Raw genomic sequence first — 23,054 nt, 5'->3', positions numbered from 1 at the left:
ATATACAGCGTATACATTACCAGATACAGCACCAGATAAAGCACCAAATACAGCACCAGCTACAGCACCAGATAAAGCAGATACAGCACCAGATAAAGCAGACACAGCACCAGATAAAGCAGATACAGTACCAGATACACCAGATACAGCACCAGACACAGCACCATATGCAGCACCAGATAAATCAGATACAGAGAGAGAAGGAAAAATTGTCACCCAGTCAATGTAGGTTGAATAAGGCAGGCAGATGTACAGGTAGACATGGGAGGGTGCGGCTGGTGATAGAGCTGGGTCGGGCTGTAATGCAATGGGAGGGTGAGGCTGGTGATAGAGCTGGGTCGGGCTGTAATGCCATGGGAGTGTGAGGCTGGTGATAGAGCTGGGTCGGGCTGTAATGCCATGGGAGGGTGAGGCTGGTGATAGAGCTGGGTCGGGCTGTAATGCCATGGGAGGGTGAGGCTGGTAATAGAGCTGGGTCGGGCTGTAATGCCATGGGAGGGTGAGGCTGGTGATAGAGCTGGGTCGGGCTGTAATGCCATGGGAGGGTGAGGCTGGTGATAGAGCTGGGTCGGGCTGTAATGCCATGGGAGGGTGAGGCTGGTGATAGAGCTGGGTCGGGCTGTATTGCCATGGGAGGGTGAGGCTGGTGATAGAGCTGGGTCGGGCTGTATTGCCATGGGAGGGTGAGGCTGGTGATAGAGCTGGGTCGGGCTGTATTGCCATGGGAGGGTGAGGCTGGTAATAGAGCTGGGTCGGGCTGTATTGCCATGGGAGGGTGAGGCTGGTGATAGAGCTGGGTCGGGCTGTAATGCCATGGGAGGGTGAGGCTGGTGATAGAGCTGGGTCGGGCTGTAATGCCATGGGAGGGTGAGGCTGGTGATAGAGCTGGGTCGGGCTGTAATGCCATGGGAGGGTGAGGCTGGTGATAGAGCTGGGTCGGGCTGTATTGCCATGGGAGGGTGAGGCTGGTGATAGAGCTGGGTCGGGCTGTAATGCCATGGGAGGGTGAGGCTGGTGATAGAGCTGGGTCGGGCTGTAATGCCATGGGAGGGTGAGGCTGGTGATAGAGCTGGGTCGGGCTGTAATGCCATGGGAGGGTGAGGCTGGTGATAGAGCTGGGTCGGGCTGTAATGCCATGGGAGGGTGAGGCTGGTGATAGAGCTGGGTCGGGCTGTAATGCCATGGGAGGGTGAGGCTGGTGATAGAGCTGGGTCGGGCTGTATTGCCATGGGAGGGTGAGGCTGGTGATAGAGCTGGGTCGGGCTGTATTGCCATGGGAGGGTGAGGCTGGTGATAGAGCTGGGTCGGGCTGTAATGCCATGGGAGGGGAGGCTGGTGATAGAGCTGGGTTGGGCTGTATTGCCATGGGAGGGTGAGGCTGGTGATAGAGCTGGGTCGGGCTGTAATGCCATGGGAGGGTGAGGCTGGTGATAGAGCTGGGTCGGGCTGTAATGCCATGGGAGGGTGAGGCTGGTGATAGAGCTGGGTTGGGCTGTAACGTCATGTGGTGTATATTGCTTTGGCTAAAGGTATAATAGACAGTTGAAGGTGGATAGACAGTTGAAGGATATGAGTTCCTATCACAACGACGTTGGCTAAACAGGTGGTTGTGTACTAGTACATTGACAGTGAGAAAACGTAGAACATGAGCACACACACACACACACACACACACACACACACACATAAACACACTCCTCAGTGCTCCTCGCTCTTCCCTCTACCTCAGGTCAATTATTCAATTTCTGCTGCTAATTGGATCCCGGCGTGAACCATATTTTGTCCCGGCTGCCAATCACCCGCCGGCTCATGCGTGAATGAGGAACGAGTGTGATGGGTTCAGGGCTCTCCTGGCTCTCTGATTGGTGGGTTTACCTGACGGATGAGGTAGCAGCACCTCGGAGGAGAGAGAGGAGAGGTCCTGAGGCTGGTGCTGAGGTGGTAAGTGCCCAACTGAATATCTCGCAACAGCCAGCTATCGATCCTGATGGAGAAACATTCAATAAAACCCACTTATCTAGAGAGAAGTTTAGCCTCTGCTGCTGTTCTGCCTCACCACTGACTGGGGCTCACGGTCTGGTGTCTGGTGGGATGATTTAGACAGTAAATGGTCTAGTCTTTATCTGACCCTGAAGAAGGCATGTTTGGCTAAACACATCAATGGTAAGCCAAGACGTAAAATGATTTTTCATTTTCACAATAAAATCACTAGCATGGATTTCCTGTTTTGACTTTGGTTGAATGTTCTACTTAACTGACGATAGAAGCACAATCTGTAGCCAATCTGTCTCATAAATGATCTACTAAGTTTCCAGGGCTGTTTTTAGCGTAATGGTTTGAATGTGTATGAAGATCAGTATGTTTAAGAACACACAAAAGAGCAGTTAAGCTAATGATGTCACCTTCAAATGTGACATCATCAGACCAGAGATGTCATCTTTACATCAAATGTCACATCCTTAGCATGTCTGTGTAATCGCTACCCAAATATATCATCGTCATCCACTCAGTAATTTCTCTGTAATTCATCCTGAAATAACCTCAGTAAATGTTGTTTAAGGTGATATAACCCAGACAATAAAAGATGGAGCTTAGTTTCAGCCAACTCTCCACAGTCAACTTCAAATGAGCACTGTCGTACGTAAACGCCAGTAGACATCTATAACACTGGGACGTTCCCAATTTCTTAGACTACAGCCGTGATAAATGTTGAGAAAGGTTGTCTCTTAAAATCAGTTGTTGTAAATGTGATGTTTTTGATCCAACTGGGTACATAAAACATCAGGGGAAAATGTTCCCGGCTAGAAAGTGGCTGGAAAATTGGAATAATACGCCAGCCTTCTGAGAATTATCGGAAACTCGACCTCGTTCCGGAAAAATGCTGGTTATATTTCAACAGACACTCGTAATGCTTACTGAAGCACCAATAGGTCACCCAGGGAACTGTTATGAGTTTGATATTATTTGACGTTTTGCTTCCGCTTTAATTTGTGGGATACAAACATGTTTTTCCAGAAACTTTTCTTCCTGGAATGTCAATGAAATGACATTTGGAAAAACAATGGGTAACATCTGCAGCTAGTCTAAATACAATTTCCCAAATAATAAACATGCAAACAAAGCTTTCCTTTTTTGTCCACACACACAATCTACAACCTGCCCAGCTGCTTTGGAACAGATGAGAAATCCACCCCCAGGCATAATATACTCTCTCACACACATACAGAGGGAGAGAAACAGTGAGATATAATCCACCTCCAGGCATAATATACTCTCTCACACACACACACATACAGAGGGAGAGAAACAGTGAGGTATAATCCACCTCCAGGCATAATATACTCTCTCACACACACACATACAGAGGGAGAGAAACAGTGAGATATAATCCACCTCCAGGCATAATATACTCTCTCACACACACATACAGAGGGAGAGAAACAGTGAGATATAATCCACCTCCAGGCATAATATACTCTCTCACACACACACACACATACAGAGGGAGAGAAACAGTGAGGTATAATCCACCTCCAGGCATAATATACTCTCACACACACACATACAGAGGGAGAGAAACAGTGAGATATAATCCACCTCCAGGCATAATATACTCTCACACACACACACATACAGAGGGAGAGAAACAGTGAGATATAATCCACCTCCAGGCATAATATACTCTCTCACACACACACATACAGAGGGAGAGAAACAGTGAGATATAATCCACCTCCAGGCATAATATACTCTCACACACACACACATACAGAGGGAGAGAAACAGTGAGATATAATCCACCTCCAGGCATAATATACTCTCTCACACACACATACAGAGGGAGAGAAACAGTGAGATATAATCCACCTCCAGGCATAATATACTCTCTCACACACACACACACATACAGAGGGAGAGAAACAGTGAGATATAATCCACCTCCAGGCATAATATACTCTCTCACACACACACATACAGAGGGAGAGAAACAGTGAGATATAATCCACCTCCAGGCATAATATACTCTCTCACACACACACACACACACATACAGAGGGAGAGAAACAGTGAGATATAATCCACCTCCAGGCATAATATACTCTCTCACACACACACATACAGAGGGAGAGAAACAGTGAGATATAATCCACCTCCAGGCATAATATACTCTCTCACACACACACACATACAGAGGGAGAGAAACAGTGAGATATAATCCACCTCCAGGCATAATATAATCCACCTCCAGGCACACACACACACAGACAGAGGGAGAGAAACAGTGAGATATAATCCACCTCCAGGCATAATATACTCTCTCACACACACACATACAGAGGGAGAGAAACAGTGAGATATAATCCACCTCCAGGCATAATATACTCTCTCACACACACACATACAGAGGGAGAGAAACAGTGAGATATAATCCACCTCCAGGCATAATATACTCTCTCACACACACACATACAGAGGGAGAGAAACAGTGAGGTATAATCCACCTCCAGGCATAATATACTCTCTCACACACACACACACATACAGAGGGAGAGAAACAGTGAGATATAATCCACCTCCAGGCATAATATACTCTCTCACACACACACATACAGAGGGAGAGAAACAGCGAGATATAATCCACCTCCAGGCATAATATACTCTCTCACACACACATACAGAGGGAGAGAAACAGTGAGGTATAATCCACCCCCAGGCATAATATACTCTCTCACAAACACACATACAGAGGGAGAGAAACAGTGAGATATAATCCACCTCCAGGCATATAATCCACCTCATATACTCTCACACACACAGAGGGAGAGAAACAGTGAGATATAATCTCACACACACACATACAGAGGGAGAGAAACAGTGAGATATAATCCACCTCCAGGCATAATATATAATCCACCTCCAGGCATAATATACTCTCACACACACACATACAGAGGGAGAGAAACAGTGAGATATAATCCACCTCCAGGCATAATATACTCTCACACACACACATACAGAGGGAGAGAAACAGTGAGATATAATCCACCTCCAGGCATAATATACTCTCTCACACACACACACATACAGAGGGAGAGAAACAGTGAGATATAATCCACCTCCAGGCATAATATACTCTCTCACACACACACACACATACAGAGGGAGAGAAACAGTGAGATATAATCCACCTCCAGGCATAATATACTCTCACACACACACACATACAGAGGGAGAGAAACAGTGAGATATAATCCACCTCCAGGCATAATATACTCTCTCACACACACACATACAGAGGGAGAGAAACAGTGAGATATAATCCACCTCCAGGCATAATATACTCTCTCACACACACATACAGAGGGAGAGAAACAGTGAGATATAATCCACCTCCAGGCATAATATACTCTCTCACACACACACATACAGAGGGAGAGAAACAGTGAGATATAATCCACCTCCAGGCATAATATACTCTCTCACACACACACATACAGAGGGAGAGAAACAGTGAGATATAATCCACCTCCAGGCATAATATACTCTCTCACACACACACATACAGAGGGAGAGAAACAGTGAGATATAATCCACCTCCAGGCATAATATACTCTCTCACACACACACATACAGAGGGAGAGAAACAGTGAGATATAATCCACCTCCAGGCATAATATACTCTCTCACACACACACACACATACAGAGGGAGAGAAACAGTGAGATATAATCCACCTCCAGGCATAATATACTCTCACACATACAGAGGGACACACACATACAGAGGGGAGAGAAACAGTGAGATATAATCCACCTCCAGGCATAATATACTCTCTCACACACACACACATACAGAGGGAGAGAAACAGTGAGATATAATCCACCTCCAGGCATAATATACTCTCTCACACACACACATACAGAGGGAGAGAAACAGTGAGATATAATCCACCTCCAGGCATAATATACTCTCTCACACACACACATACAGAGGGAGAGAAACAGTGAGATATAATCCACCTCCAGGCATAATATACTCTCTCACACACACACATACAGAGGGAGAGAAACAGTGAGATATAATCCACCTCCAGGCATAATATACTCTCTCACACACACACATACAGAGGGAGAGAAACAGTGAGATATAATCCACCTCCAGGCATAATATACTCTCTCTCACACACACATACAGAGGGAGAGAAACAGTGAGATATAATCCACCTCCAGGCATAATATACTCTCTCACACACACACACATACAGAGGGAGAGAAACAGTGAGATATAATCCACCTCCAGGCATAATATACTCTCACACACACACACATACAGAGGGAGAGAAACAGTGAGATATAATCCACCTCCAGGCATAATATACTCTCTCACACACACATACAGAGGGAGAGAAACAGTGAGATATAATCCACCTCCAGGCATAATATACTCTCTCACACACACACATACAGAGGGAGAGAAACAGTGAGATATAATCCACCTCCAGGCATAATATACTCTCTCACACACACACATACAGAGGGAGAGAAACAGTGAGATATAATCCACCTCCAGGCATAATATACTCTCACACACACACACACATACAGAGGGAGAGAAATAATCCAGTGGCATAATATATATAATCCACCTACAGGCATAATAATACCTCATCTCTCTCACACACACATACAGAGGGAGAGAAACAGTGAGATATAATCCACCTCCAGGCATAATATACTCTCTCACACACACACATACAGAGGGAGAGAAACAGTGAGATATAATCCAACTCCAGGCATAATATACTCTCACACACACACACAGAGGGAGAGAAACAGTGAGATATAATCCACCTCCAGGCATAATATACTCTCTCACACACACATACAGAGGGAGAGAAACAGTGAGATATAATCCACCTCCAGGCATAATATACTCTCTCTCACACACACACATACAGAGGGAGAGAAACAGTGAGATATAATCCACCTCCAGGCATAATATACTCTCTCACACACACACACATACAGAGGGAGAGAAACAGTGAGATATAATCCACCTCCAGGCATAATATACTCACACACACATACAGAGGGAGAGAAACACACACACATACAGAGGGAGAGAAACAGTGAGATATAATCCACCTCCAGGCATAATATACTCTCTCACACACACACACATACAGAGGGAGAGAAACAGTGAGATATAATCCACCTCCAGGCATAATATACTCTCTCACACACACACACATACAGAGGGAGAGAAACAGTGAGATATAATCCACCTCCAGGCATAATATACTCTCTCACACACACACATACAGAGGGAGAGAAACAGTGAGATATAATCCACCTCCAGGCATAATATACTCTCTCACACACACATACAGAGGGAGAGAAACAGTGAGATATAATCCACCTCCAGGCATAATATACTCTCACACACACATACAGAGGGAGAGAAACAGTGAGATATAATCCACACACATACAGAGGGAGAGAAACAGTGAGATATAATCCACCTCCAGGCATAATATACTCTCTCACACACACACACATACAGAGGGAGAGAGAAACAGTGAGATATAATCCACCTCCAGGCATAATATACTCTCTCACACACACACATACAGAGGGAGAGAAACAGTGAGATATAATCCACCTCCAGGCATAATATACTCTCACACACACACATACAGAGGGAGAGAAACAGTGAGATATAATCCACCTCCAGGCATAATATACTCTCACACACACACATACAGAGGGAGAGAAACAGTGAGATATAATCCACCTCCAGGCATAATATACTCTCTCACACACACACATACAGAGGGAGAGAAACAGTGAGATATAATCCACCTCCAGGCATAATATACTCTCTCACACACACACACATACAGAGGGAGAGAAACAGTGAGATATAATCCACCTCCAGGCATAATATACTCTCTCACACACACACACATACAGAGGGAGAGAAACAGTGAGATATAATCCACCCCCAGGCATAATATACTCTCACACACACACATACAGAGGGAGAGAAACAGTGAGATATAATCCACCTCCAGGCATAATATACAGAGGGAGAGAAACAGTCCACCTCCAGGCATAATATACTCACACACACACATACAGAGGGAGAGAAACAGTGAGATATAATCCACCTCCAGGCATAATATACTCTCTCACACACACACATACAGAGGGAGAGAAACAGTGAGATATAATCCACCTCCAGGCATAATATACTCTCTCACACACACACACATACAGAGGGAGAGAAACAGTGAGATATAATCCACCTCCAGGCATAATATACTCTCTCACACACACACATACAGAGGGAGAGAAACAGTGAGATATAATCCACCTCCAGGCATAATATACTCTCTCACACACACACACATACAGAGGGAGAGAAACAGTGAGATATAATCCACCTCCAGGCATAATATACTCTCTCACACACACACACATACAGAGGGAGAGAAACAGTGAGATATAATCCACCTCCAGGCATAATATACTCTCTCACACACACACATACAGAGGGAGAGAAACAGTGAGATATAATCCACCTCCAGGCATAATATACTCTCTCACACACACACATACAGAGGGAGAGAAACAGTGAGATATAATCCACCTCCAGGCATAATATACTCTCTCACACACACACACATACAGAGGGAGAGAAACAGTGAGATATAATCCACCTCCAGGCATAATATACTCTCTCACACACACACATACAGAGGGAGAGAAACAGTGAGATATAATCCACCTCCAGGCATAATATACTCTCTCACACACACACATACAGAGGGAGAGAAACAGTGAGATATAATCCACCTCCAGGCATAATATACTCTCTCACACACACACATACAGAGGGAGAGAAACAGTGAGATATAATCCACCCCCAGGCATAATATACTCTCTCACACACACACATACAGAGGGAGAGAAACAGTGAGGTATAATCCACCTCCAGGCATAATATACTCTCTCACACACACACATACAGAGGGAGAGAAACAGTGAGATATAATCCACCTCCAGGCATAATATACTCTCTCACACACACACATACAGAGGGAGAGAAACAGTGAGATATAATCCACCTCCAGGCATAATATACTCTCTCTCACACACACACATACAGAGGGAGAGAAACAGTGAGATATAATCCACCTCCAGGCATAATATACTCTCTCACACACACACATACAGAGGGAGAGAAACAGTGAGATATAATCCACCTCCAGGCATAATATACTCTCTCACACACACACATACAGAGGGAGAGAAACAGTGAGATATAATCCACCTCCAGGCATAATATACTCTCTCACACACACACATACAGAGGGAGAGAAACAGTGAGATATAATCCACCTCCAGGCATAATATACTCTCTCACACACACACACATACAGAGGGAGAGAAACAGTGAGATATAATCCACCTCCAGGCATAATATACTCTCTCACACACACACATACAGAGGGAGAGAAACAGAGAAACAGTGAGATATAATCCACCTCCAGGCATAATATACTCTCTCACACACACACATACAGAGGGAGAGAAACAGTGAGATATAATCCACCTCCAGGCATAATATACTCTCTCACACACACACACATACAGAGGGAGAGAAACAGTGAGATATAATCCACCTCCAGGCATAATATACTCTCTCACACACACACATACAGAGGGAGAGAAACAGTGAGATATAATCCACCTCCAGGCATAATATACTCTCTCACACACACACATACAGAGGGAGAGAAACAGTGAGATATAATCCACCTCCAGGCATAATATACTCTCACACACACACATACAGAGGGAGAGAAACAGTGAGATATAATCCACCTCCAGGCATAATATACTCTCTCACACACACACACATACAGAGGGAGAGAAACAGTGAGATATAATCAGGCAGGAGGGAGAGAAACAGTGAGATATAATCCACCTCCAGGCATAATATACTCTCTCACACACACACACATACAGAGGGAGAGAAACAGTGAGATATAATCCACCTCCAGGCATAATATACTCTGTCACACACACACACATACAGAGGGAGAGAAACAGTGAGATATAATCCACCTCCAGGCATAATATACTCTCACACACACACACATACAGAGGGAGAGAAACAGTGAGATATAATCCACCTCCAGGCATAATATACTCTCACACACACACACATACAGAGGGAGAGAAACAGTGAGATATAATCCACCTCCAGGCATAATATACTCTCTCACACACACACACATACAGAGGGAGAGAAACAGTGAGATATAATCCACCCCCAGGCATAATATACTCTCTCACACACACACATACAGAGGGAGAGAAACAGTGAGATATAATCCACCCCCAGGCATAATATACTCTCTCACACACACACACATACAGAGGGAGAGAAACAGTGAGATATAATCCACCTCCAGGCATAATATACTCTCTCACACACACACATACAGAGGGAGAGAAACAGTGAGATATAATCCACCTCCAGGCATAATATACTCTCTCATATACACACACACACACACATACAGAGGAGAGAAACAGTGAGATATAATCCACCTCCAGGCATAATATACTCTCTCACACACACACATACAGAGGGAGAGAAACAGCGAGATATAATCCACCTCCAGGCATAATATACTCTCTCACACACACACACATACAGAGGGAGAGAAACAGTGAGGTATAATCCACCCCCAGGCATAATATACTCTCTCACACACACACACATACAGAGGGAGAGAAACAGTGAGATATAATCCACCTCCAGGCATAATATACTCTCTCACACACACACACATACAGAGGGAGAGAAACAGTGAGATATAATCCACCTCCAGGCATAATATACTCTCTCTCACACACACACATACAGAGGGAGAGAAACAGTGAGATATAATCCACCTCCAGGCATAATATACTCTCTCACACACACACACATACAGAGGGAGAGAAACAGTGAGATATAATCCACCTCCAGGCATAATATACTCTCACACACACACACACATACAGAGGGAGAGAAACAGTGAGATATAATCCACCTCCAGGCATAATATACTCTCTCTCACACACACACATACAGAGGGAGAGAAACAGTGAGATATAATCCACCTCCAGGCATAAAACTTCCTCCCACTTTCCCCATAACTCTGGAACACATGGGCAGTGTCCCCAGTGTACATTGCCAGCTGCACAGAGTCCACCTCACTCACAAACACACACACGCAACACACTCGGTGGCCTGGGACAGCATCCGAGGCAGGTCCATGCGATGCTCCCAGGCTTATTGGAATGTCATTTCGGTCTGTTCCCAATTCCTCTTGACCACCTCTTCCCCGGTCTACCCCCGGTCTCCCCCCGGGCTCCCTATCAGCCTAAGTATCCATGGTGAAAACACACCAAGGCCAAACGCTACTGCTGCGCTCCAGGCACTGTGGATGAGAGACCATATACCAAAATGTACACCAGGGTTGGGTAGGTTACTTTCTAAATGTAATCTGTTGCAGTTACTAGTTACCTGGAAGCAAGTCATTTTAACCCCCTTAAGAGGTGCAGGTTAGTACATGGCCAGGGTTGGGTAGGTTACTTTCTAACTGTAATCCGTTGAAATTACAAGTTACCTATCCACAATTGTAACTTTTGGATTTCCCAAACTCAGTAATGTAATCTGATTACATTCAGTTACTTTTAGATGACTTTGCCTTTAAGAGGCATTAGAAGACAAAAATGTATGTTACCAATTGAACAACATCTATTGCATCTATTGCAATCAATGTTAAAGTTTACATAGCTGGCCATATATGGATGTTCAATTTTACTTTATGGGTTGGTTATGTAGGCTTCTTCTAACCCATCACTTTGGCATGCTTTGAGCGCTACTGAAAAGTGCTATTTACATGTGAAAAATGAATGCCATATGCTGCATTTGTTATAGGCCTATTGTTTACCTTTTTGTTGGTGACACTATGATATCTTGATAATATGCAGCTGTTTAAAGGGCCAATCCACAGATGAAACCATAACAAAATGTTCGCCCCGCCTCTGTTTTGGTAAAAAGCTGAGGGACGGGACTGGAGAAATGTAACCACTCTCAGATTAAAAGACAGAGCTATGGACCCAAGGATTGATCGTCCATGAAATCAAAATTATTATTTTAACCATGTTATGAGGCTATACAATGTTTGTTTACATTTACAAACATTGGATAAAATCAAGCATATATTTTGGGTTCTCATGGAGTGTGACAGATGAACTAAGCTCATAAGTGTTATTCTTCAAGAATCAATGGAAATATATACAGTACACTACCGGTCAAATGTTTTAGAACACCTACTCATTCAAGGGTTTTTTATTTTTACTATTATTTAGACATATTGAATCATGCAATAACCAAAAAAGTGTTAAACAAATGAAAATATATGTTATATTTGAGATTCTTCAAATAGCCACCCTTTGCCTTGATGACAGCTTTACACACAGTGGCAGATTGTTTTTCCCAAACATCCTTCCCAAAGTATTCCTTGAAGTAGTCAGTTTCTCAAAAGTATCTGTAATCTGATTACAATATTTTTGCTGGTAATGTAACGGATTACAGTTACCATTTTTTGCTAATCCCTTACATGTAATCCGTTACTCCCCAAGCCTGTAAATGGCACAGCTGCAAAGTCTTCAAATCTGATTTTAAACCTCACCCTAACCTTAGCCCCACTGCTATGCCTAACCATAACCTTAAATGAAGAACAAAAAGCTCATTTTCTTTACAATATAGCCAATTTTGACTTTGCAGCTGCCCATCTAGTGGAAATTGCTCAGTTCTGCCTCCAGGACAAGACTCATCCTAATAAATGTCAACCTGGCATTGAAGAAGTCAAAAATGTATATTACCAATTGAACATCTATTGCAGGATAATCAATGTTAAAGTTTACATAGCTGGCCATCAATGGATGTTACATTTTCCTTTATGGGTTGGTTATGTAGGCTTCTGCTAACCCATTGCTTTCTACTACACATAATAATACGATTAGATTATATCTTTATATTTTAAAAAACTCAATCTCTCTGATTTCCAGTCATTCCAATTAAGTTAATACCTCTTGATCTTCGTGAACAGGACTTGGAAATATAGATTAACCAAATTGTTTTACCTGAACATTACCCAAAAACTAAGGACTAATTAGCCTACAGGGTTGTTTATACATCTGTTGTCATGGAGGACTGATTGGGCTCATTGCTTCGATTTGAAAAATAAATGCTGCTCTTGAAATGGCATGCTTTGAACAGTACCTGAAATGGCCATTAGATGGTCATTTTCCATTAAGAAAATAAAAGCCCCACTCCTGGTCTTCTTAAATGAAACTAGTTGTTGACAGCCTTATTCTAAAATTAATTTTAAAAATTCAAATATCTCATAAAACTACACACTACCCCATAATGACAAAGCAAAAACAGGTTTTTAGAAATGTTTGCAAACGTATTAAGTTAAAAAACAGAAATACGTTATTTATAGAAGTGTTTGCTGTGAGACTTAAAATTGAGTTCAGGTGCATCCTGTTTCCATTGATCATCCTTGAGATGTTTCTACAACTTGATTGGAGTCACCTGTATTAAATTCATTTGATTGGACATGATTTGGAAATGTACACACCTGTCTAGATAAGGTCTCACAGTTGACAGTGAAGGTCACAGCAAAAACCAAGCCAAGTCAATTGTTTGTAGAGCTCTGAGACAGGATTGTGTCGAGGCACAGACCTGGGGAAGGGTACCAAAACATTTCTCCATTATTAAAGGTCCCCAAGAACACAGTAGCCTCCATTATACATAAATTGAAGAAGTTTGGAAGCACCAAGACTCTTCCTAGAGCTGGCCGCCCGGCCAAACTGAACATTCTGGAGAGAACGGCCTTGGTCAGGGAGGTGACCAAGAACCCGATGGACACTTTGATACAGCTCTAGAGTTCCTCTGTGGAGATGGGAGGGCCTTCCAGAAGGACAACCATCTATGTAGCACTCCACCAATAAGGCCTGTATGGTAGAGTGGCTAGAAGGAAGCTACTCCTCAGTAAAAATACATATGACAGCCCGCTTGGAGTTTGCCAAAAGGCACCTAAAGACTTTCAGACCATGAGAAACAAGATTCTCTGGTCTGATGAAACCTAGATTGAACCCTTCGTCCTGAATGCCAAGCGTCACGTCTGGAGGAAAACTGGCCACATCCCTATGGTGAAGCATGGTGGTGGCAGCTTCATGCTGTGGGGATGTTTTTCAGCTGCAGGGACTGAGAGACAAGTTAGGATAAAGAGAAAGATGAACAGAGCAAAGTACAGAGAGATCCTTGATGACAACCTGCTCGAGAGTGCTCAGGACCTCAGGCTCGGGCGAATGTTCACCTTCCAATAGGACAACGACTCTGAGCACACAGCCAAGACAACGCAGGAGTAGCTTTGGGACAAGTCTCTGAAAGTCCTTGAGTGGTCCAGCCAGAGCCCGGACTTGAACCTGATCGAACATCTCTGGAGAGACCTGAAAGTAGCTGTTCAGCGACGCTCCCCATCCAACCTGACAGAGCTCGAGAGGATCTGCAGAGAAGAATGGGAGAAACTCCCTAAATACAGGTGTGCCAAGCTTGTAGTGTCATACCCAAGAAGACCTGAGGCTGTAATCACTGCCAAAGGTGCTTCAACAAAGTACTGAGTAAAGGGTGTGAATACAACTTGCCCAATCAAGTTGCAGAAACATCTCAAGGATGATCAAAGGAAACAGGATGCACCTGAGCTCAATATCGAGTCTCATAGCAAAGGGTCTGAATGCTTATGTAAATAAGGTATTTCTTTTTTCTTTTTTTTTTATACATTTGCAAAAGTTTCCAAAAAACTGTTTTGACTTTGTCATTATGGGGCATTGTGTGTAGATTGATGTGAAGAATGTTTTAAATTAATCAATTTTATAATAAGGCTGTAATGTAAGAAAATGTGGAAAAATATATATATAGATATATGTATATAGAATATAGTATTTAGTATATATATAAGGAGAAACTGAAATGTATTTTGTCCATTGTGTATTTCCATTTGCGGAATAATTAGATAAAGCCTGGAATAAAAAAAAGGGCCACATTTAATTAAATTATAAAAATGTTTATAGCAGGTATATATAGATTACGTGTAGGCCTGTCTCCCACATGAATATTCTCTTTGTGCCACACTGGGTTCAAATGCCTTCTGAATCATTTTTCTGTATTTATAATTATTGTTTTGATAACCTTACTTACTATTTTATATATAGATTGTTTTTCACTCTTTATGCGAAGCGCATTGCAGAGAACACCAGAAGAATTATCACTGAATTTTTGTATTGTTTGCTCATGTGTCAATTAATCCCATAAGGGATGGGTTGCTAACTGGCGATTTGACACAAAAATACAATTTTATTTTCATTCATTCATTTTCATTCATTCATCCAGCAATAGTTGAATAGGATGGCATTGACCAGTGTTCCATTATTAAAGTAACCAGTGATTACATGTCTGTACATAGGGCTGCAGCCTTTAAGGTGAAGAGTTGAGTAAGCGGGTGGTAGCCGGCTAGTGACAGTGACTAAGTTCAGGGCAGGGTACAGGGTGGAGGCCGGCTAGTGATGGCTATTTAACAGTCTGATGGCCTTGAGATAGAAGCTGTTTTTCAGTCACTCGGTCCCAGCTTTAATGTACCTGTACTGACTTTGCCATATAGATGATAGCGGGGTGAACAGGCCATTGCTCGGGTGGTTGATGTCCTTGATGATCTTTTTGGCCTTTCTGTGACACCGGGTGCTGTAGGTGTCCTGGAGGGCAGGCAATGTGCCCCAGTGATGTGTTGGGCCGACCGCACCACCCCCCGGAGAGCCCTGCGGTTACGGGTGGTGCATTTGCCGTACCCGGCGATGATACAGGCCGACAGCATGCTTTCAATTGTGCATCTGTACAAGTTTGTGACAGCCTTAGGGGCCAAGCCAAATTTCTTCAGCCTCCTGAGGTTGAAGATGCGCTGTTGTGTGATTGGACCATTTCAGATTGTCAGTGAAGTTTTTCACCTTCTCCACTGCGGCCAGTCGATGTGGATGGGGGCGTGCTCCCTCTGTGGTCTCCTGAAGTCCACAATCAGCTCCTTTGTTTTGTTGACATTGAGGGAGATGTTATTTTTCTGGCACCACTCCGTCAGGGCTCTCACCTCTTCCCTGTAGGCTGTCTCATCATTGTTGATAATCAGGCCTACTACTGTTGTGTCATCTACAAACTTGCTGATTGAGTTGGAGGCATGTGTGGCCACACAGTCATGGGTGAACAGGGAGTACAGGAGGGGGCTGAGCACGCACCCTTGTGGGGTCCCTGTGTTAAGCGTAGCGGAGGTGTTGTTTCCTACCTCAACCACCTGGGGGCGGCCCATCAGGAAGTCCAGGACCCAGGGCCCCAAGCTTAATGATGAGCTTGAGGGTAATATGGTATGAAGGCTGAGCTGTAGTCAATTAATAGCATTCTTACATAAGTATTCCTGGGAAAGGGCAGTGTGATTACGTCGTCTGTGGACATGTTGAGGCGGTATGCAAACTGAAGTGGGTCTAGGGTGTCAGGTAAGGTGGAGGTGATATAATCCTTAACTAGCCTCTCAAAGCACTTCATGATGACAGAAGTGAGTGCTACGTGGCGATAGTCATTTATTTCAGTTACCTTTGCTTTCTTGGGTACAGGAACAATGGTGGACATCTTGAAGCAAGTGGGGACAGCAGACTGGGACAGGGAGAGATTGAATATGTCCATAGACACTCCAGCCAGCTGGTCTGCACATTCTCTGAGGACGTGGCTAGGGATGTCTGGGCTGGCAGCCTTGCGAGGGTTAACACGCTTAAATGTCTTACTCATGTTGGTCACGGAGAACGAAAGCCCACAGTCCTCTGAAGCGGGCTGCGTTGGTGGCACTGTGTTAAAATCAAATCAAATTTTATTTGTCACACACACACAGTTCCCCAACAACTAACTAATACACATAAATCTAAAAGGGGTGAATGAGAATATGTACCTATAAATATATGGATGAGCGACGGCCAAGCGGCATAGGCAAGGTGCAATAGATCAAATAAAATACAGTATATACATATGATATGAGTAATGTAAGATATGTAAACATTATTTAAGGCTCATTATTTAAAGTGGCACTATTTAAAGTGACTAGTGATCCATTTGTTAAAGTGACCACTGATTGGGTCTCCATGTAGACAGCAGCCTCTCCGAGTTAGTGATTGCTGTTTAGCAGTCTGATGGCCTTGAGATAGAATCTGTTCTTCAGTCTCTCGGTCCCAACTTTGAAGTACCTGTACTGAGCTCGCCTTCTGGATGGTTGCGGTGTGAACAGGCAGTGGCTCGGGTGGTTGTTGTCAATGATTATCTTTTTTGCCTTCCTGTGACATTGGGTGCTATAGGTGTCATGGAGGGCAGGTAGTTTGTCCCCGGTGATGCGTTGTGCAGATCTCCCCGCCCTCTGGAGAGCCTTGCGGTTGAGGGCGGAGCAGTTGCCGTACCAGGCTGTGATACAGCCCGACAGGATGCTCTTGATTGTGGATTTGTAAAAGTTAGTCAGGGTTTTGGGTGACAAGACAAATTTCTTCAGCCTTCTGAGATTGAAAAGGCGCTGACTGTCTGTGTGGGTGGACCATTTCAGTTTGTCATTGATGTGTACACCGAGGAACTTAAAACTTTCCACTTTTTCCACTGCTCTCCCTTGGATGTGGACAGGGGTGTGCTCCCTCTGCTGTTTCCTGAAGTAAATGATCATCACCTTTGTTTTGTTGACGTTGAGTGAGAGGTTGTTTTCCTGACACCACACTCCTAGTGCCCTCACCTCCTCTCTGTAAGCTGTCTCGTTGTTGTTGGTAATCAAGCCCACTACTGTTGTGTTGTCTGCAAACTTGATGATTGAGTTGGAGGGGTGCATGATGGCCACACAGTCGTAGGTGAACAGGGAGTACAGGAGGGGGCTGAGTATGCACCTTGTGGGGCCCCAGTGTTGAGGGTCAGCGAGGTGGAGATGTTGTTAACTACCTTCCCCACCTGGAGGCGGCCCATCAGAATGTCCAGGACCCAATTGCACAGGGCGGTATTCAGACCCAGGGCCTCCAGCTTGATGATGAGCTTGTAGGGCACTATGGTGTTGGATTCTGAGCTGTAGTCAATGAACAGCATTCTAACATAGGTATTCCTCTTGTCCAAATGAGGTAGGGCAGTGTAATGGTGACTGAATTGTCTGTGGACCTGTTAGGGCGGTATGCAAACTGAAATGGGTCTAGGGTGGCCGGTAAGGGGGAGGTGGTATGATCCTTGACTAGTCTCTCAAAGCACTTCGTGATGACAGAAGTGAGTGCTATGGTGCGGTAGTCATTTATTTCATCTAGGGATGCCGTCTGGGCCAGCAGCCTTGCGAGGGTTAACATGTTTAAATGTTTTACTCACGTCGGCCACGGAAGAGCAGAGGGTGGGGGTGGGGGGGCACACTTCTTGTTAGCGGGCTGCAACGGTGGCACTGTATTATCCTCAAAGTGGGCAAAGAAGGTGTTTAGTTTGTCTGGAAGTGTGACATCGGTGTCTGTGACGTGGCTGGTTTGTAGTCCGTGATTTCCTGTAGATCCTGCCACATATGTCTCATGTCTGAGCCATTGAATTGCTACTCCACTTTGTCCCTGTACCGGCATTTCACTTGTTTGATTGCCTTGTGGACGGAACAACTACACTGTTCATATTCAGCCATATTCCCAGACCACTTTCCATGGTTAAATGCGGTGGTTTGCACTTTCAGTTTTGCCCGAGTGCTGCCATCCATCCACAGTTTCTGGTTAGGGTAGGTTTTAATAGTCACAGTGGGTACAACATCTCCAATGCACTTCTTTATAAATTCCATCACAGAGTCAGCGTATAGATCAATGTTTTTCTCTGAGGCTGATCGGAACATATCCCAGTCAGCATGATCAAAACAATCTTGAAGCATGGATTCCGATTGGTCGGACCAGCGTTGAATGGTTCTAGTCACTGGTACATCCTGTTTGAGTTTCTGCCTATAAGACGGTAGAGAAAGATGGCATTGTGGTTGGATCTGCCGAAGTGAGAGCGGGGCAGGGCTTTGTATGCATCGCGGAAGTTAGAGTAGCAGTGGTCGAGTGTATTACCCCCGCTCATATTGAAATCAATATGCTGATGGAATTTAGGAAGCCTTGTTCTCAAATTCGCTTTGTTAAAAACCCCAGCTACAATAAATGCAGCCTCAGGATATATGGTTTCCAGTTTACATAGAGTCCAGTGAAGTTTCTTTAGGGCTATCTTGGTGTCTGCTTGATGGGGAATGTACACAGCTGTGACGATAACTGACAAGAATTCTCTTGGAAGGTAATATGGCCAGCATTTGATTGTGATGAAATCTAGGTCAGGTGAGCAGGACTTGAGTTCGTGTATGTTGTTATGATTACACCACGAGTTGTTAATCATGAAGCATACACCCCCGCCCTTCCTCTTCTCGGAGAGGTGTTTATCTCTGTCGGCGCGATGCATGAAGAATCCTGGTGGCTGAACCGATTCTGACAACATATCCCATGAGCCATATTTCCGTGAAACAGAGAATATTACAATCTCTGATATCTCTCTGGAAGGCAACCCTTGCTCGAATTGCGTCTACCTTGTTGTCTAGAGACTGGACATTGGTCAAGAGACTGGAGGGCAAAGAAATTGTTAAGCTTGTCCGGGAGCAAGACGTCGGTGTCTGCGACATGGCTGGTTTTCCCTTTGTAATCCGTGATTGTCTGTAGACATGTGTATCTGAACTCTGTACTGCTCGCAGAAAAGTACACAATAATTGATTAATTTTAATGCGCAGACATGGACATTACTACTCCATTACCCAGAATACAACAGGGGATCCTGACACCCAGGGACCAATCAACTGCACTTTACTGTGTGAACAAATGACTCATAGAGAGGGAGAGTGGGAGAGAGAGAGAGAAAGTGTGAGAGAGAGCGAGTGGCATGGGGGGGGGGGTGGGTTTGGAGAGAGAGTATCTCAACTTAATGTTGTGTGAAATGGTTTATATATTTTAACACCTTCTCATAGCACCTCCATACAAAACCTTCCCGACCTATTTGTCACATACTAATCAACAAACACATTCATAATAACCACATAAGAGCAATGTCAGAACCAATCTAAAGGTACTGTAACCCACTGGAGAGTCTCCCACAGATACATATCTTTTCCAGTTTAAATCTGCCATGCTTACAGCGTGACGAAGAAACAATCTCTCTCTTTCTCAATCTAATAATCCTCTCTTTTTTATTTGTCCAGGGACTGCCCATGCCTTCCTAGGCTGCACCATGTCTGTCCTAGTCTTAGTTCCTGAGCTGATGTGAAGGGAGGATGTAATGAGGAGTAAAGGATGAAGTAGGGAGGGAGGGAGGGTTGAACAGACAGTCCAGGTGATTGCTGGCTATGTAATAACTATTGGGGATTCGGACCAACAATTTGTGAGCGAAAGACTTTCACAAAGGGGTAGGTTGAAGTAAGTGCTGAAAATATATGAAGGACACCGTTACAAAATAAACAATTTTTCAGCTTAATAACTAGCACCATGTATTTAGTATTAAAGGTAACTATTATTGCTGATCAGTGGTGGTGTTGTGGAGGTCACAGAGAGCTGAGATTTGAATAGGCATACGTAGTGCTCCATTCCAAATGTCTTCCAGGCTGACAAGAAGCGGTGCCACAGGAATATGTCACCCCCTATTGGCTAATGTGACCACAGCCTCAGGTCCTCTCAAGACTGTCACCTCACACTCCTGATCAGGGCCCGTATTCAGAAAGCTTCTCAGAGTGTGGCTCTACTTCCATTCATTATAATCTAAAAGGAAAAACTGATCCTAGATCAACACTCCTACAGGTCAATCATAATATACAATATATTAAGTTCTCTGGTACAGTCTGCATTAGCCTAGATACTTGCTGGAACACAGATGTGACCTCTAATCACACACACACGCAGACCTATACACAAATACACGCATGCACACGCACTCTCACCCCCACCCCACACACACATACAAACGTACACACATACATACGTAACCTTTACTGTGAACATTTTAATCATGGTTAACTGACCTCTGGCCTGCTAAGAGGATCCCAGGTATTATAGTATTAGGCTGTAGAGATAAATACCTGGGAGGCAGACATCACCGGGACACATTCACATTAGAAAAGGTATTACCTACCTCACACAGATTAAACACTAGGGCCTTACATAAGCTGCCTGGCCTGGATGACTGGGTCCATATGAGGGACCACTGGGTCACACTCACAGATTCCTCTCCTGGACAGGGTTGTCACAGCCCTTAAAGTCAGGTTTTATCATTTGTAGCTCTGCTTATGAGATCAGTGATTACAGTGTGGACCAAATATTCTCCTCCCCTCCCTCCGTCTCTGTGATGTACATGGAACAGCACCATCCTAGGAGGCTGGTGGCAGGAACGGAGTGGACCGGAGTGGAACGGAGTGGAACATGTGCTTTCCATATGTTGGATCTGTTAGATAACGTTCCATGTATTCCATTTCAGCCATTACAATGAGCCTGTCCTCCTGTAGCTCCTCCCATCAGCTGTCATGTTTTGTTCTGTTCTGGACAACAACCGTTTACTGGTCCTCACCACACAATCCATACATGACACATATGTCCTGTAAATTGAATGCAATGTATTGTTGACTTGTGCGTCAATATCCGTGATGCATATTTCACTTGCAAATTCTTCAAATAATGATTCATAGCAATGACACCATGCTTCTATACCACACATCCATCATCTCACATCCCTGTCCAACATCTAAGATCCCTGCACCTGGTCACTGTCGTAGATACTCCATAAAGATTGAAGTGCCAGGTGACATGCACTAACTCGTCATAATCCCTGTTAACACTTAGATCAACCTCTCAGGCAAATGACAGGATTTGCTTTGTACAGGATTTTTCAGAGAACCAAACAGTCCATGATCTGAATTACACAGGAATATATGATAAAACACCCTTGATATAACTTTCCACAACTTGCCCCGCATAGAAAAAGTAAGACAAGTCATCCAAATCCTATTTCACTTTTTACCTCTAAACTTAAAGAGAGGAGAGTTAAGCACTCCCAAGGCCAATCACTGTATGATGGCTTTCTCGATGCCTTTCTTCTCAACGAGCAGTACAGACGGGAACCACTTTTAAGGGCCAGTCTCTGTGGAGTGTGTGTGTTTTATGTGATTGCCCGCATGTGCTCACATGCAAGCATGCACGCACGCGAACACACACACATACGCAAACACTCACACACGCAAGGCCACCGGGGAGAAAGAAACAGAGGTTTCAACCCAACACACACACACTCATGGCCAAGCATGAAGTCGTAACCACAAGAGAAAGTCCACAGCTCTGGTTGATGTGGTGTGGTGCACAGTAGGACAGAATTAGAGAGTGGATCACTGAGTCCACTTCCCCCTTTAATAATCCTGTCTGTTATTATCACAGCTATACCCCTCTTTAAACAGGGAAGAGAGAGGAACTCATCCATCTTTACCTCGTAAAAGAGGAGAGGGTGCTGAAAGGAAAGACGGAGACGGACATTTGAACTGAGAGTTCTGAAATGTAAAATATAGGTAATACAAACAATAATGATAGTAAACAATACTGATAATGACATTAAACAATACCGATAATGATAGTCAATAATAGCGATAATGATAGTAAACAATATTGGTAATGAGAGTCAAAAATACTGTAATTATAGTAAACAATAATGTACTGATAGTAAACAATACTGTAATGATAGTTATAAAAAAATAGGACGATAGTATACAACACTGTAATGATAGTAAACAATAATTTCATGATAGGAAACAAAAATGAAATTATAGTAAACAAAAATGTAATGATAAGAAACAATAC

General features: G+C 43.9%; 1 protein-coding gene across 1 annotated transcript; it reads right to left on the bottom strand.

Moving 5' to 3' along the window:
• Positions 1-220: 220 nt before the first annotated feature.
• Positions 221-1,504, bottom strand: LOC121847021 (DNA-directed RNA polymerase II subunit RPB1-like). Its single transcript, XM_042326305.1, has one exon. The coding sequence runs from the start codon at positions 1,502-1,504 to the stop codon at positions 221-223; it is 1,284 nt and encodes a 427-aa protein (XP_042182239.1).
• Positions 1,505-23,054: the final 21,550 nt, after the last annotated feature.

This window comes from Oncorhynchus tshawytscha, linkage group LG08 (genome assembly GCF_018296145.1).
Source record: "Oncorhynchus tshawytscha isolate Ot180627B linkage group LG08, Otsh_v2.0, whole genome shotgun sequence".
Taxonomy (NCBI): Eukaryota; Metazoa; Chordata; class Actinopteri; order Salmoniformes; family Salmonidae; genus Oncorhynchus; species Oncorhynchus tshawytscha.
Note: the sequence above shows the minus strand (reverse complement) of the source record. Positions and strands in the feature narration are given on the sequence as shown.

Coding starts and splice junctions, on each gene's coding strand:
- LOC121847021 (XM_042326305.1), bottom strand. CDS start 1,504: ATGACGTTACAGCCCAACCCAGCTCTATCACCAGCCTCACCCTCCCAT.